Here is a 17,525-nt window from a genome sequence, read left to right as displayed (position 1 = left end):
AACGTTTTCCCCTAGCCATTCATCAAGTTCGTCACTCGATATTTCATATCTCTCACTACATTCATAAAATAAGACGTTAACAAAATAATTACAATGATAGACCGTAGTATAGCTTACGAGGTACTGTACCCGTCAAAGTATTGATCTTCTTCAGGAGGTGAATCCTCCACAACAACTTTTTTCTTTTTTGTGGTGTTCTGGGTGAAAAAAAAAAACAGTACCAATCAGAAATAAAAAATTAATTTTATCACAGAATTTTATCCAAAGAATTGCTTACTTTTTTGGAGTTGTTTTTGTTTTTTTCTTTTTTCTCCTTCTTCCCAGGTGATGATTCTTCGCTCCTATAAGTCAATAAAAGACACTTCAGTTAATACACAAAATCTTTATAAAGAAGCCAAAAGAAAGGAGTAATAATTTCAGGACATTACTCATCACTTGGTTCAGATTCAGATTCTGAGTCAGAATCTGACTCCTCTTGCCTCTGCTTTCTTTTTCTTGAGTCCATTCTGGAAGGCAAACAATTGTCATTTAGAAAATACTAAAAATACACCCAAATGAATTCACGAGATACACCCAACTAAATATACAATATACACCCAACGCAGCAACGAAACACACCCTGCTTAATAAGCTACATACACCCAACGTGGACAAACAAAATACACCCAAACCGAAAAAGAAATTACACCCAAGTATGGTACTTACTTTTTCCCCTTTTTGCCGGGGTGTTTTCTTCCCGAATCCTCTGAGTCTTGTTGAGCCTCAGACTCAGAGGTAGAAGTGTCACTGTCAGTAGTTTCTGTCTCCGAAGACGATGTTAGGCTCGCCTTCCTTTTTTTTGTTTTTTTTATTTCTTGTTTTTTTTCTTTTTTTTCTTTTTTTCTCATTTTTTCTCTTGTCTCTGCCAACTTCACAATCCCCTGAAACATGAGATATTTTAGTTAGCACCATTCGGGTAAATAAAATACACCAACTTATTATGATTACTCACCAAAATTTCCTCTCTCTCTGCATTCATTCTTTCCACCAACTGATCCTTAGTCCAGTTGGCAATCCATGGCTTTGGTGGTCTTTCAACCCTGCTCTTGCCTTTATTTTTTGAAAGATGAAAGTAGATCATCATCAGGGCGAAGAGGCAGCCATTGATTGCCTTCTTCTTCTTCTCTTGATAGTCTGTTATGCCCTTGATCATGAAGGTCAAAACATGCCCCCCCAGTTTCTCTCCTCTATGCCGTCCATCTTAAAAATTGGGACCAGGTGCACGGGCGATATTTTGTTTATCGTCGTTGGCAAAAGGAGCGCCATCTGTATGTAGAGGATGAATATCCTCTTGAACATCAGGCGTTCCTCTTCGTTGCCAACGCCGATTTCCATCATTTCATCGGTAAGACTTTTGAGGGTCTTACCCTGGAATCTTCTATAAATTATTTTGTCATCATCAGAAAGTTTCTTATAGTCAACTTTCTCAGGAAATAGATCTCCTACAAAAAGGAAGACAACAAAGCATCCAAGTTGGTTCAAATACACCCAAGCATCAGGTTAATATACACCCAAGCAACAACTTAATATTCATCTATAATTTTGAGCTAATTACCTGTTGCATTGATGCCAAGCGCATCACCTATTTTTTTTGGGGTTATTTGGAAAGAACCATATCCTGTCTTCAGTTTGTTCACCCCAAGTTTGAAGTTGTTTGCCAGCTCCCTTAAGAGTTGGTGATCCACCCTCAGTGGTGGGATGTGCATCAACCCACCGAATCCAAGATCCCTCACAATCGCCTTCTTCTCCTCAGTCATGTTTCTGAACTTATCATTCAGGAGATGTGTGGCACATTTAAGGTCTTTAGTTTGGTTTCTTGCTGCCATTTTCTCTGAAACTAAAAATACACCCAAAGATATCAGTAATATACACCCATATATATATGACTCAGATACACCCATTGATAACAAAAAGATACATCCATTGATAACAGTAAGATACACGCATATATATGAGTTAGATACACCCAAAGATATTCGCAAGATACACCCATTGATAACAGTGAGATAAACCCATAGATATTACTCAGATACACCCAAAGATGTCAAACAAGATACACCCATTGATTACAGTGAGATACACCCATAGATATTATTCAGATACATCCATATAGATATCAGTCAGATATCACTCAACCATGCTTCAATATCAAGCCACATTACAAGGTTAAGCAGTTTACACCCCCGAATCTACGGAATAAGCAGTTTACACCCCCGAATCTACGGAATAAACCCCCAAAAATCAACAAAAATAGCAGGAGAACTTAGAATAACAATGTAGAACGACGTAGAACTTAGAAGAACGACGTATAACTTAGAACAGTGTAACAAAGAAGCAAGAGTAATAGTAAACCCTAGAAGAACGACGTAGAAGAAAAGTAAAATATACAGTATTTTAATGGACTTACGTTGAGTATTCTTAGTTTGTTTTTTCTTCAGATTCTTCACAGAGAGGTTGATGGTGTTTTGATGCAGTTTTCGAACTACGATTTCTATATTTTGAAACTTGATTTTCGCTCGAAAATGAGAGGGTTTCATTGTTTTGAAAGCGCATTGAGAAATGGAAGAAGTGGAAGAAGTGGAAGAGTCTGCTATACGTAACCGTTCGAATGTTGAGCGCGTGATTTTGACGCGCCATCTTATCTCTCTTCATGCGCGTGATTTCTGTTTGGGCTGGGCCAACTTGTTTGCTTGTAGGCTTGTATGTGTAGCAGGCCGGTTATTAGAAAATGAGATATTTTTAATGACAGTGTGAAAATTTGCACAATTAACATAAAATGAACACCAAATATTTTACTAAAGAAACATGATATAACAAATTATAAAATTAGGTAACTACCTTACTCGAACCAAATTTTTAACGAGATACAAAGTGGTAATTGGTTACACAATTCCACCTTAACTAAATACCTTCCAAAAGATCCTAAACGGATAACCGTTTTACCCAAACCAAATTTTGGACAGAGAGATATAAAATGGTTATTTATGATACTCAACTTAAAACCAAATCTCAATTACACTTAAAATACCAAATCAAATAGTGTAAACATTCAACCAAAATATAAAAAAAGGATACCAAATATAAAAGCAATATTCTCTAGCCAAAAAGAGTAACTTAAGATGACTTAGTAACAAAACAAATATCAAGACACAACACACAAAACAAAACCTTATAATTTTTTTATAACTCTTACTACATTGTTACTTCTATCATACCAAATTAAACTAGTCAAGCCACCTATTCATAAGTTAAGAATTTATGTGAATTGTAAACAAATTAAAATATTTGACCATAAATCATTATCTTTAACCACACCACAAGCTTCACAAAGTTTTTATCTTTCTATTCAAATTGATTTTAAATTCATCACAATGTAGTTGTACTTTTTTTTCCCCGAAATTTTATATTTCTTCGAGTAAAAACTTAATATGATCCTTATCTATTTTAATTTAACAAATGACAAGACGATTTCTATCTTAAAAAAAAAAAAGACACTTTGACTCTTAACTTATTTATTTTGGGATAATAATTTTTCGTTAAAAAATTGTTAAATAATAATAACAATTATTTTTATGGGGTTTTAAACTTTCACAAATTTTTTTAATAATAGAACCAACTATCACTACTACTACCACACCTTCTTCATTCTTATCATTATCACTTTTATATTTTATCTCTATTATTTTTATTATGTAATCATACTTTATCATTATCGTTATCTCTTCTACCATATTATCACCAATTAAAAATATCATATCAACATTAATTTTTTTTCTCATTTCTTGTTTAATGTTATTTTTCTTTTTTAAAAATTTTTCATATTGCAATCACTTTTTTTCTCTAATATTATTTATAGTTATGGTCTTTTTTTATTTAACCACTAATAATAAATTTTTTTTAAAAAAATTATTAATAATTTGTGAATTTTTGAAATTTTAAAACCTCATAAATTATAAATAAAATTTTTTATAAAATTAATTTTTGCTATTTAATAATTTTTTTAACAAAAAAATCATATTATATCTCAAAATAAAAAGATTGAAAGTCAAAGTCTCTATTTTTTTTTAACAAAAATCACCTTATTTTTTGTAAAAATATATATAGATTGAATTAGGTGTTTACTCAATTTCTTCTAATTCAAATTATATCGTTTAATTATCAAAAGTTTATTTTGCTTTCTCACAGATTGTTCATTGCTTAAGAGAGTTGTTCCTGTTTGCAACATCAACTTCAGCTTTATGCGGGTTATATATTTGCAGCCATAATTAATGGCGAGTTAGTATTTACACTATGTTTATTTGAAGAGAAAATGAAAGGAAAGAAAATGGAGGAAAGAAAAAAAGAAGAAAAATAATCATTTTTTATTGTTTGGTTATGAAGAGAAATTGGAGAGAAAATAAAAAGGGTGAAAAAAACTGGTGGACCCACCAATTTTTTTTCTCTCTAATGTTGGAAAGAAAAGAAAAGGAAAATTTATTTTCTCTCACAACTTCTAATATTACTTTTTTACTTTTTTTAATGTATTTTATAATATAAGGGTAAAGTTGTCTTTTATCCAAATACATCTAAAAAAAAAATAAAATCCATTCAATTTCCTTTTTTTCTTTTTTTTACTTTCTATTTTTCTTTTCTATTTCTTTCTTTCTAACCAAACATAACTTTAGTAGTTAGTAGTGTTAGTTTAGTGGAAATGGAGTGCTCAAGAGGTAAAAAACTTTTGCCTCTGAAGTCTTAACTATGAATATTGAATGTAGAACATGCCGTGTCCAAAGGCCCCGCACTACCATGAACCAATTATTTCTTTTGTTTATTGGTATTATTTTAGGGTTAATGATGATGTTTTTTATTTATATATTATATAAAAAATTATATATTTTCTAATTTAAATGATAATAGAAAAACTATATTTTTATATATCATCTCTCAATTTTACAGTTTAAGCAAAAATTAAAATATATATCTTAATTTTGTAACTACTATCAATGAAATTGAAAGAAAAAATTTGTATTACAATAAAAAAAATTATAAGAACAAATTAGTTTTATCGCACACTTTCTGCTATTTTCAATACTTTATTGACATTAATTTAAAAGTAATAAATATTAACAAGTTGTTAAAAATAGAAACTATACAATAAATACAATATATAAAAATAATTGAATATATAAAAAGAGTAATTCTTCGCATACAAGCGATTAAGGCTTGTAAGCCTTACAAGTTCAATTAAAACTAACGCTCAAAACACGTTTCCAACCATTCTTCTTTCTCTTCGTCTTCTCCTTCTTCTTTTCTTTCGTTTCTTGCCTTCTCTTTCTCCTTCTTCTTCTTCTTCTTGCTGCACGTTCTTCTTCCTCTTACTCTTCTTCTTCTCCTTTTCTTTCGTTTCTGCACATTCTTCTTCATCGTCTTCCTCTTCTTCTTCATTTACGTTCTTTTCTTTCTGTTTTATCTTTTTTTTTTCGATTTTTCATGGTGAAATCGTTTTTGAAGAAGAAGAAGCAGAAGAAGATGAGGAGGAGAAAGAGAAAGAGTTCTGAATTATGCATAAGATATATTTTAACGAATTTTGGGTGTATTTCTTTAAATCCTTTGGGTGTATTTTCTATAATCCTTTGGGTGTATTTTCTATAATCGTTTGGGTGAATTCCTGTAACCGTTTGGGTGTATTTCTGTAATCATTTTGGGTGTACTTCTGTAATTGTTTGGGTATATTTCTGAAGTTCCATTATCTTCAAAAGGATTACAGAAATACACCCAAAGGATTACGAAAAATACACCCAAAGTATTTAAGAAATACACCCAAAATTCGTTGCATAATTCAGAACTCTTTCTCTTTCTCCTCATCTTCTGCTGCTTCTTCTTTCTCAAAACGATTTCAAAACTTGATTTCAGAAACCATAAAAATCGAAAAAAAAAACGAAGAAGAGGAAGAGGAAGAGGAAGAGGAAGAGGAAAAACCGTTCTGAGTGTAGCGCTTTGAAAACAGAAAACATTGAATAACGCATTAAAAGGCCTAGTAACTTGTAACACTTATAAGTAAAAAAAACTTGTAATGAAAGTGTATATTAAATAAATGCACAAACATATTAACACTAATATTTTTTAAGAACTTTCAAGTTTCAAACGAACCTCAAATACTTATAAGAAGTTGTATTTTCTATATCACTTTAAAATATAAGTGAATTAAATGAATAATAAGAAGAGAGAAATTACATTCTTATAAGTTATATCCATTTAGATTTTACATTTTTAGTGATATTCTTATATCTAGTTAGATTTTAATTTTTAGTGATATTTGTCTACCTGGTTCCTTTTTCATCATTTCTAAAAGTCCTGTTTATTTCTAAATAGGGAATAAAACATTGTAAGAGAGACCTATTATTAGAGGTAATAATAAAATAGTAGGTTATAAATTTTGATTTTTTGTTAAATTTACCTAATCAAAGATAACTTTTTTTTGTTCTGTGCTTTTTAGATAGTATATATATATATATATATATATATATATATATATATATATATATATATATATATAGAAAGTATGAGAAATTAATGGAATATTTATACAATGTATACAAGGAAGGTTTAGGAAGTATTAGAGATATAACTATTAGTGTTACATTTTTTCATTTGAAACTTGTTTTAATTTTGTGAAAATTGAGGGGTGGGGTGTCAATTAGCATAAGTAGGCTTGGGAAATTGCCGAAGAGGTCCCCTTAAAAGTGAAATTAGCAAAATGGGTTTTGCTGCAGCAAGAGTAATGTGCAAAATTGTGCATGGCCTTTACTCATTTCTTCTGATTCTCTTCAAAACTCAGAATCGTGCTCCATCACCATCATGATGTGAGATCCCTTATTCACACACACTCCACGCAAAATTCATCTTCACATCAACGCCGATTGTTCGATTAGGTTCGTTGTCTACTCTTTACGCCACTTTCTCTCTCTTTCTCTCTCCAAAGCTTCATAGATCTGCTTAATTCATCATTTTTCAACGCACACAACACCGGTTTAAATTTTTATCTTTAATGTATAAGGTCTTTTTGTTTGTTTGTTAATAGTTTCTGAAATCTTACAATGTTAGCTCCTCAATGATATGTAATGAGCATGCTGATAATCCCCTATTTACTGATAATTATGTTGATAATACTCTATTTGCTGATAATTATGTTGTTTTCTTTACTCAATTTTCTCTGCATGCTGGCAGGTTATTGGCGGAATTAGTGCATAGCGGATTGAACTTTTTCATCTATGTTTGGAGGACTTGCTGTTCCTGCTAATAGTCCGCATTTGAGGAAATCTGGGAGCAGAGCTGTTGTCTCTGATCTTGGTAACTGATCTTTTTCTTTTAGTAGCATATATGCTGCTTTTTTTTTTCCCTTAACTTTTCATTGTGTACGTATTTTCTACTTTAGCTTTGGTCCTGTACAACTTACATAGTTTGTTTTAACCAGATGAGCATGAGGTGGAAAATGGTGCTGAGGAGGGTTTCTTGTATTCTGGGGAGGTGAACGATTCCAAGGGTGGCGTGGCACCAATTAGTGCCTCTGGGATAATGCCCTCGCCTATTTTCCTGTGGAGATTCAAGGTTTTTATACCTTGTCATACTTTTGAAGATAATACCATTTATATCATGTATTGGTGACGTCGTTCTCAACAAATTCGAACTTGTTTGACTCACTGATGGAATGCTTACATTTCATTCTTGTGGTTTTACTGTTGTATTTGAATTTGATGCTTTCGAAGATAGAAGAATAATTGTAAATGTGAGCTGCAATTCTGGCTCTATCCCTATTGCATGCCACCTTCTACTGCTTTTCTTCATTCCCTCCACCTGCCCCCTCTCTCTGCTCTGGTTCTTTTACTCTTTTGTAGAATCTGATTGAGATGGATTTCCAGGTATTCTTGTTCCTTGTTTGGGCGTTCATCTGTTGCAAGGTCTGTATCTCCTATTCCACTGAACTTAATGACTTAGTATTGCCACAATCTTATTGGACATTGTGAAATTGCAGATTGGATGGGATTCTGTCATGAGAATGAGTGCTGACAAGCGGGATCTGTTTCTATATGAGGCATTTTTGTATTTTAACCCGCTTCTTCTTGCGGTTAGTTTTCCTCTCTACTAGAGTCTGTTTATCCATGAGCATATCTGCATCTGGGTTTGAGAGAATTAAATGATATTTTAATTTTTTATTTGCATCCTTTGTTGTATCAATGTGTTCATCTTATTTTTGCAATGCAGGCTTTAATGGTTTGGCTTTGGGGAATCAACTTATGGTTTTTTGCTCAGGCTGGTGTCAATTATGCAAGAATATTTGATCTTGATCAAAATTACCTTACTCACAGAGAAATATGGAAGGTAACATCTACCATCACTTTGACCTATGCGGTGTTTTGCAAATGGATTAATTTTTTGCAGTGTTGCAATGGCAATAGAAATGTGAGTGGACTGATTTGGACTGCTGCCATTTCTGTTCCAATATATGGTTTGCTTTGGAATGGATTTGTACTTCCTTTATTATCAGTTCTACTTTTATTATCCCTAGTATAAGTAGAGATAAACAAAGAAACAGAGCAAATATGAATTCTTTTCAGGTTTTGAATAATCATTCTTCACATTTGTCTGGGAACGAATAATTATTCTTTGTGGGATAAAGCCATGGAATTTAATGATGTTTAATATTTTTAGCAGACTAAGGAATAAAGGAACCTTTATTCCACTGGAGTACATGTAGAAATTGAATGATTATTCTGTGATATGTGTACTAAATGTGCTATTATTCATTTTTCGTTTAATGAATCTTTGCATTAGTTTTTGGTGCCTTGCCTTCAGTGTGACTATGTAAAACAATTGCCATCTTTTCATGGTTTTCATTTTACACAGTTTCTTTCCTTTCTTCAGTGGACTTTCTAAGTTTTGTTTGTCTTGACTCTTGAATGCTTGACTGGTTTGTTGTTCACTGTTGCAGTGTGCCACATGGATGACGATTATTGTTCCAACCAGTATGACCGCATATATTTATCTTTATTCTCATGGAGAAGTTTCATATGCTGCCTCACAACCAGTGTAATAGATGCATCCACTCTTACTAGTTCTTCTTTCTCAGTTTAGACCTTTAAGATTGTCTGTTCAACATTTCAACATTATATTTAAATTGTCTGTTATCCTTTTCAAGTGTTCGGTTTCATTGACAAAAAGCCAATAAGTTTGAAGCACTAGTCCAAGAATTGCACCACATTAGCTTCAAATCATCTTTGGGAATGAGTACTGCTCATGTTACTGGGATGCGGTCGCAGAGGTGCTCTGCAGACTGCATCTTGTTAATTAGAGTATGAATTTAAAAAGTTGCATAATGTTATTATGCTGAGATGGGAGTCGGAGTTGATCTTTTTGGTATTCAATGATGTCCTCAGTTCAAACTCAATGCAGTGGGTGAACGGGTAATTAGAGACGGGAAGGGAGACAATTTATTGGTTTCTCTTACTACGAAAAATACTTTGGCATATTTTGATGGATGAACATGTTCTTCCTATGGATACTTGACAACTTTATTAATTTGGATTTCTTGTCGGAGATAAGTGTTATATCTGTTCATATCACATTATCATCAGTGAAAATTATAGTTAGTATGACTTTGATGATTTTATGAAGTTAATACATATAATTTTTTTTTTTACTAATTTATTTATGATTGGCAAATATTTAATTCCATTTCCTGCTTTTTTTTTTTTTTTTTCAGTTGTTGCAAGAGTTCTAAGTTTTCCTTGTACTTCTGTTCAGGTGCTCCTATATGCTGGTGTTGTATTGTTGTTGATATTCCCCTTTGATATCTTTTATTTTTCAACTCGATATTACTTCTTAAGGACATGCTGGCATATAGTTTTCCCATTGCAGGCAAGTTTGCTCTTAATTGGATATATTGTTTTTATAAGTTCATGATGGGTGCCTGTTGTCAATCAATAACATTGTCAGTTACACAAAATACACTATTATGTGGACAAGGTAAAAGTAAAAAACCCTTGAAGAGGCATTGCCACATTGGTTTGAAACTTGTCCTCTCCTTCCTCAGAGATACTTGGGAACTATTGGTGTTAAGCTTTAGAAAATTATATATTTTTTTTCTTTCTTTTTTTTTTTAGATTCTTAAGAATTTCATACGTGAGTCTGAACTTTAGCAAACTTCATATTATTCCTTAACCAATTTTTTATTTTATATTTTGTTGGAACTATGTTTGAATATATGATATTTTTGTATTTTCATGTAAACAGGCAATATCATTCTCTGATTTCTTCTTGGCTGATATTTTCACTTCCATGGCAAAGGTCTGCTTTGCTTTTGAAGATATGTTTCTCCAGGAAATTTAGAATCAACATATTTGTTATCTAAATTTTGGTTTCTAACTTTTTATTAATTCACTCCTTCATTTATTTAGATTATGATTTTATGCAGGTTTTTTCTGATCTGGAGCGTTCTGTATGTAGGATGGTACATCGGCAGGTTTGGTTCTGATTGGTTGATGTTAATGCCTTTTACTATTTAGAGTTAACTTTTTGTGATTTTATGTAACTTATGGGTCTCCTATTTTGATTATGGCAGAATGTTGTCAAGTTTATGCATATGATTTATATATATACACATATATATAGCACTGAAGTCATGGAACAAGTTTCCTTGATTTTGTTCAAAATATTCTTGAGAAAAAACCAGCACTGTGGACTCTATATAATATTGATATTTGTAATTTGTCTACAGATTTAAGCATTCTTACCATTCTCCTTTTCCATAGAGCTTGTTCATTAACAGTTAAAATTTTTAGTTTCTAGACTTGTATCTTTTGTTCTTGGCTCTCAAGATGCTTGATTGACTTCTCTAATTAGGGGATCCATTTTCCAAAACCCTTGTAGGTTGCCACAATTGCTTGGTTGGAAGCTGATTCTGTGTGTGGCAGTCACTCTGTTGCAATCCCTTTAGTGCTTGTCTTGCCTTATCTTTTCCGTCTAAACCAATGTCTCCGTCAGTACAAAGATACCGGGGAGAAAACTTGTCTTTTGAATGGTAAGAGCTATTTATTGCCTTAAATCGTGCTGTCTTTTTGTTTCCTATTCAGAACTTTTTTTAGTTATCAATTGTTGGTCTAAATTTTGCAGGTTTAGGAAATTAATGTAATACATTATTCTTCTATCTTGGGCTTGTAATATGTTAAGAATATTGGTTTTAATGTTGGAGTCCTTTATACTGCTTTAGTTAATCATATTCTTTTGTTTGTAATTTAACTGCTGGTTTTCTACGTTCTTTCTTTTACTGATTGAGTTCTTTATTCATTAATGATCAACCCATCATGTTTTTAACTCATCTTTTGTCTTTTGGTTATGGTTTCAGCTTTAAAATATTCAACCGCAGTGCCAGTTATCTTTCTCTCGGCCCTTAAATATCACGTCTTCCCTGATAAGTGGACAAACTTTTATAGGCCTCTCTGGCTTCTGTCAAGTGTTGTGAACTCATCGTACTCTTTCTACTGGGATGTGAATAGAGATTGGGACCTAAGGTTTGCCTAATATTTGTTTACCATGCATCTCTAAAACATAGACAGAGACTGGGAAATCTTTAGGAAAATATGAGATGAACTTCTTGCATTGTAATTAAGTCTCTGTAATCTCTCAAAGATAGAATGAAAAACAGAACACAAATGAAAAGAAAAAAGAAAGATAGACAGTTACACACTGCAGCATTTCTAGGGGCCCCAAAGCCCCACCTTCTGTGACAAATTATTAATTCCCTCTACTACAATTCATCCTTTCTTTTTTCCTTGCGTCTCACACCCCTTCCCCATGCCACAAAAGCAAGGCTGTTACGGTCAAAACTGGAAAACATTATTTTTCTTCCCAGAAGTATAACTAGTATTTCATTTCTAAGCGGATGAGTGTCTTGTGACATGCTTTTTGATAAATTTTTCTTTTTCTTTCCCAGTGGCCTCACTCGAATATTCAAGTTCAGCAAGCCACATACACTCTCACATCTATTACATGGAAGGAGATGGGTAAGGATTATTTATGTGCTTGAGTTCCCTAGTTTTCTTTCCCTTCCAAGAATGGACCATTTATGTGAAAATTTTCAAGAACACTTCTCTTTTCACAGTTCTTAGCAATGCGAAGAAAAAGATGGAGCTTGAAAAGGGTCTTATGGATGCTATTATTAAGTTTATTAACATTATATTGTTAATGTGATTTTGATTGATCTGTTGAATGTGTGAAGACCAACTTGATAAAACAAAAAAGAGAACAATTTAGAACTTACAAAAGAAAAAGAGCAATATCTTCCTAAGAATCTGAAGTTGTTTATAACATTGTATTACTTGGGATCACAGGTTTACTTTTGGGTAATTGGAAGCAACCTAGTCCTTCGTTGCACGTGGACATACAAGCTTTCTGCACATCTTCGCCATAATTACCTGACAGTGTTCACCATTGCAGCCTTAGAAATTTTCCGCCGCTTCCAGTGGGTCTTTTTCCGTGTCGAAAATGAGTTGAGCAAGATGAATGCCAAATCACACGTACAGGTCACAGACATCTCAAACGAGGAAGAGAAATTGCTTCATTCCAACCACAATGTATAGGCTAGAGAGCATTTTGATGCTTTTGGTAGTATCATTTTCAAGGTATATTTTGTCGTTAGGGGATCTCCATTCCATTTTGTTGTTTCAATGGCCTCCCCACACTTACAAAATGTCATTCTTTATTCGCAGAAGAAAAACAGTTTATTCAATTATTAAAGTGTTCATTATTAGCAAATTCTTTTTATAACAATTTCATTAGGATCCCTAGCAAGCATGCCTTTGGGCTGATGAAAAAAGAAAAAAAAAGGTCTGAGATATCATAGAGTAATGGGGCTACTCACTTTGCACGATATTCAACCCTTTACCTTTGAAAAAAGATACTCTAGAGTGAACAGATTGGTAACCGTAAAACCGTAAAATAGAAACAAACCTTAAAACACGATAAAATTATTAGCCCTTATGGATTGAAGGATGGCTGCGTGGCTCATCCTTTACCAGTTCTACCTAGTACCAACACTAGCACATCATGATTATGCCCCTGTTTTTTGGCCTTTGGCAACTATTTCACCATTGTGTACGAGCTGAAAGCAATGCTGATATCTAATTGCTTGAACTTTAATGAAACCAGAGACCCTCAATAGAGACCTAGTATCTGAATTGTTGGGAAGATGGACCTCCATTTAGTTGCACATACGAATCAAGCCAACCTAGTTGATGTTGCCAGTCTGTATATTCTTAGGCATGGCTTGTTTTTATTCCTAAGACAAAGTCACCACATACATAGGAGTGGGACCCCCTTGAAGAATAATATTTAGCTTCAATTTTGAACAGACACAGATCCTAATTCCTAACTTCCAATCACAACCTTCTAAAGTTAGTTAGAGACATAGCCACACACGTCAATTATCCATAGAGAGAGTGGTTCCTCCAAGCCACAACTTGAAGAGTTGGAGTTATCACCATCCTAGTCTTTAGCCACTCAAATAGCAACCATATGAACCCATGAGCAAGTGAATCTACATGGCCTAAATGTTAACAGGGGGCGAATACACAAACCACGGCCGGCAGCTTCAGCCGGAGACATGCCAGACCGAGCTAAACCTTCCCAGAGTACTATGCGTCCTGTCTTCGACGTTAGAGAAGCTGGTGGCTCGAAACGAAAAGCTGGTGCATGAACTGAGCCAGGAGGTAGATGGCTCCATAAGAATAGGGAAGAGCTTGAATGCGTTCCATGGTGTAAGGGCCCCAAGCATAAGCATACCAAAGTACTTAGAGAGGATATACAAGTACACTAATTGCAGCCCTTCTTGTTTTGTGGTTGGCTATGTCTACATTGATAGGCTCACACACCTGCACCCTGATTCTCTTGTCATATCCTTGAACATCCACAGATTGCTAGTTACCAGTGTCATGATTGCTTCCAAGATGCTCGATGATGAGTGAGTCCTCACAATACCTCCTTCTGTTTTTGGATGAATTCAATAAGTTCATGGTTTCAAAGAGCAATACTACATAACTAAAGAAAAAACATTTCATCAGAATTTTCGATAGAAATCATGGTGGTTGCTAGATAAGTATATCACGTCATTATGACAACTAAACTTTTTTACAAGGCTTTTTGCTCGTCTTGATTAGTTTTATATAATAGTAATGTCCCAAATCGGCCTCTAAAAATTTTAGTCGGACACTTTAGTTCTGACAAATTTTAATTACCAAATCGATCCCCAAACTTTTATTTCGTTAGACAAATCAGTTTCATATGGAGAGATTGATATAAGAATTTTTAAAAAATTTAAAGACTATTATTTCTTTATTAAATAATGGTATGGACTGATTTGTCTATTTTTTACTAAAATTTGACTCGAAAATTGATTTGTCTAATAAAACAAAAAATTAGGGACTGATTCAGTAACTAAATAAATTTATTGACGATTAAATTATTTGTCTAAGAACTCCATAGAACTAATTTGTGATATTACTCTATATAATTTAACTTCTGTTATATATAGCTTTTAGTTGTCTTCGTTATGATTCACTAATCTTTGTTGTACTTTATTATTCATTGCTTTCCTTTATTTGTTCCCCTGAATTTCAGGCATTACAACAATGCAGTATATGCAAGAGTAGGAGGAGTAAGCAATGCAGAATTAAACAAGCTTGAATTGGAGCTACTCTTTCTCTTGGATTTTGGAGTGATGGTAAGCTCAAGAGTATTTGAGAGCTATTGCTTGCACTTGGAGAAAGAGATGGTGGTCAATGGCACTGGCCTCATCAAGGTTGAAAGGGCATTGGCATCACCAAAGGCTATGCTAATGGATGAACATGACCATAACCATCTTAACCATGAGCCTGAAATATTAGTTGAAGATAACAACAACAGCAACCAAAGTTCTCCTCTACCTCAAATTCTGGATAGTGAACTCACTTTTTCTTAGCTAATTTTTTGGTCTCATGGTGTAATAATTATTGGATTATTCATCATGGTTTGAATACAACCGAGTTTATAATTTTTTTTTCTTTCTATAAAAAATCAGAAGTTGATTCAAAGAACTCTTGAATTATAAGTGATGGGTTTAATTATAGGGTTAACTACCAAAAACGCCCCCGAATTATTCAAACGCTGACAAAAATGCACTCAAATTTTACTATCGACAAAAATACCTTTAAATAATTTAAAAATACAACAAAAATACCCAACAGTAAATATATATTTTTAAAAAATATCTTAGAGATTGAATTTTGACTCAATTTTTTGCAAGCATGATTAGAAAAATGAGATATTATTATTTTTAAAATTTGGTAATTTTTTGCTGAATATATATTTTTTTTGTGAGTTTTTAAAAGTATTATTGGTTATTAACAAAAAAATTACAAAAAAATTATATACTTAACAAAAAATCACCAAATTTTAAAGATAATAATATCTTATTTTTCTAATCATGCTTCCAAAAAATCGCATCAAAATTCAATCTCTAATGTATTTTTTGAGAAATACATATTTAATGTTAGATAATTTTGTAAAAAAACTAACATTAAATATGTATTTCTCAAAAAATATATTAGAAATTGAATTTTGATGCTATTTTTTGCAAGCATGATTAGAAAAATGAGATATTATTATTCTTAAAATTTGGTGTTTTTTTTGTGATTTTTTAAAAGTATTATTAGTTGTTAACAAAAAAATTATAAAAAAAATAATATACTTAATGAAAAATCACCAAATTTTAAGAATAATAATATCTCAATTTTATAATTATTCTTGCAAAAAATTGCATCAAAATTCAATCCCTAAGGCATTTTTTGAAAATATATATTTACTGTTGGGTATTTTTGTTGTGTTTTTAAATTATTTAAAGGTATTTTTGTCGATAGTAAAATCCGAGTGTATTTTTGTCAGCGTTTGAATAATTCGGGGGCGTTTTTGGTGGTTAACCCTTAATTATAATACACGAACAGTGTAAACTAATCAAAACCTGCCATTACGCATCTTTCTTTTTGAAGTAAGCATTATTGCGGTATTTATGCATCAGTGCTTGCCAACTAACAAAATAAAAGAATAAACATTCAATTTAGTTCTTGTCTATTTTCACGAAAGTTAAGACAATTTTTGTAAAAAAAAAAAGAAAAACATTTTGATTTTTGACTATTTTATTTTAATACGATTATTCTGTTAAAAAATTCGTTAAATAATTACAAAAATTAATTTTGTAGTGATTTTATTTGTAATTTATGAGATTTTAAATCCTCAAAAATCTCACAAACTATTAATAAATTTATTTTTAAAAATTTGTTTCACCAATAGTAGTTAAGTAAAGAAAAATCATAGATAAAAATTTTGCAAGAAAAAAATAATTGCAATACGAAAACTTTTAAAAAAAATAGTATCGAACAAGAAATAAGAGAAAAAAAACGTTAATGTTGATGAGGTCAGTATTGACGATGATAATGGAAGAGAAGATAACAATAATAATAAATAATAGTTATATAATAAAAATAATTGAGTTAAAAGTGATAATGATGAGGATGAAAAAAATGATAATAGTTGATTCTATTATTAAGAAGAACTTTGTAAAATTTTAAAACCTCTACAATACTAATAAAAAAATCTTTTAGCGACTTTGAATTTGATGTGAAATTTGTCAAAATTTCTTTTTAAGATAAGTATTAAATATTTAAAATTTATTTATTTTTATATTTTTAAATTAAATATTAATTTTAATATTTTTTAATAAATTAAGCAACTGAATAAAAATACATATGGATAAAAGTAAAAGTATTTTAAAAAAAAAAACTCATTGAATTTATACATGTTTTAAAAGATTAAAGAATTATATAAAATTTATCAAAATTGATAAGTACAATAAAATTTAGATTTGTAATAAATTAATTTTTAATTTATCAAAATTGATAAGTACAATAAAAAAATAAAAAGTTATTTTATTTTATTTTTGTTTGATTTGCTTGTTTTGTAGGTTAAAAGAAAAAAATATTCGGAACTGTGTAATAGATGAGTAGATGACCATATACAAAGCATCTCAGATCTCAGCATCTCACGCTAATTAAATTAAAGTTTTCAAAATAAAATAAAATAAAAAATAATTTGAGAGATAATGAAAAGGCTTTTCAGGAGATATCGTGTAGAATTTATTTTTTGCACAAATAATTTAAGAAACTAGTAGAAGAAAAATGGTAGTTGGTTCTATCTTGGGAAACAAACCCCCTTATCTTTTATAAACTAACTGATTTTTTATCAAGAAGAGGAAAACTTGACCAAGATAACTTTCAGCTTTCATTTTATTTTTACTAGTAGAAGTGATGTGCAGTCAGGATCATCTGTTAACAGTTTAGACTTTAGACTTTAGAGTGTTTCTAACGGAAAATAAAAAAATTATGGTGACAAAAAAAAATTAACTATTAAATTAATTATTATAT

General features: G+C 31.6%; 2 protein-coding genes across 6 annotated transcripts; both read left to right on the top strand.

Moving 5' to 3' along the window:
• Positions 1-6,802: 6,802 nt before the first annotated feature.
• Positions 6,803-13,361, top strand: LOC130946813 (uncharacterized). 5 transcript variants are annotated; one of them, XM_057875667.1, is made up of 14 exons: positions 6,803-6,950; positions 7,246-7,368; positions 7,493-7,626; positions 7,938-7,976; positions 8,051-8,143; positions 8,281-8,397; positions 9,008-9,103; positions 9,820-9,933; positions 10,309-10,362; positions 10,490-10,537; positions 10,945-11,095; positions 11,420-11,585; positions 12,008-12,077; positions 12,405-13,361. In XM_057875667.1, the coding sequence occupies exons 2-14, from the start codon at positions 7,290-7,292 to the stop codon at positions 12,651-12,653; spliced, it is 1,410 nt and encodes a 469-aa protein (XP_057731650.1). In that variant the 5' UTR covers positions 6,803-6,950; positions 7,246-7,289; the 3' UTR covers positions 12,654-13,361. The 5 variants fall into 5 exon arrangements, with proteins under 5 accessions (XP_057731650.1, XP_057731652.1, XP_057731651.1 ...); XM_057875669.1 differs by lacking the exon at positions 6,803-6,950 and adding an exon at positions 6,984-7,047; XM_057875668.1 differs by lacking the exon at positions 6,803-6,950 and adding an exon at positions 7,002-7,068.
• A 77-nt stretch (positions 13,362-13,438) lies between these two features.
• LOC130946814 (cyclin-U1-1) lies at positions 13,439-15,111 on the top strand. Its single transcript, XM_057875672.1, has 2 exons — positions 13,439-14,032; positions 14,689-15,111. The coding sequence occupies exons 1-2, from the start codon at positions 13,623-13,625 to the stop codon at positions 15,026-15,028; spliced, it is 750 nt and encodes a 249-aa protein (XP_057731655.1). The 5' UTR covers positions 13,439-13,622; the 3' UTR covers positions 15,029-15,111.
• The last annotated feature ends 2,414 nt before the right edge of the window (positions 15,112-17,525 follow it).

The sequence above is a fragment of the Arachis stenosperma genome, chromosome 8 (genome assembly GCF_014773155.1).
Source record: "Arachis stenosperma cultivar V10309 chromosome 8, arast.V10309.gnm1.PFL2, whole genome shotgun sequence".
Classification (NCBI taxonomy): domain Eukaryota; kingdom Viridiplantae; phylum Streptophyta; class Magnoliopsida; order Fabales; family Fabaceae; genus Arachis; species Arachis stenosperma.
The sequence above is the reverse complement of the archived record's forward strand: the minus strand, read 5'-3'. Positions and strand labels throughout refer to the sequence as shown.

Bases quoted from the DNA above. Each gene is read 5' to 3' on its own strand.
- LOC130946813 (XM_057875667.1), top strand. From the start codon at position 7,290: ATGTTTGGAGGACTTGCTGTTCCTGCTAATAGTCCGCATTTGAGGAAA. The intron at 7,627-7,937 runs GTTTTTATACCT...ATGGATTTCCAG, and splicing joins TTTTCCTGTGGAGATTCAAG to GTATTCTTGTTCCTTGTTTG. The intron at 10,538-10,944 runs GTTTGGTTCTGA...AAACCCTTGTAG, and splicing joins GTAGGATGGTACATCGGCAG to GTTGCCACAATTGCTTGGTT.
- LOC130946814 (XM_057875672.1), top strand. From the start codon at position 13,623: ATGTTAACAGGGGGCGAATACACAAACCACGGCCGGCAGCTTCAGCCG. The intron at 14,033-14,688 runs GTGAGTCCTCAC...CCTGAATTTCAG, and splicing joins TCCAAGATGCTCGATGATGA to GCATTACAACAATGCAGTAT.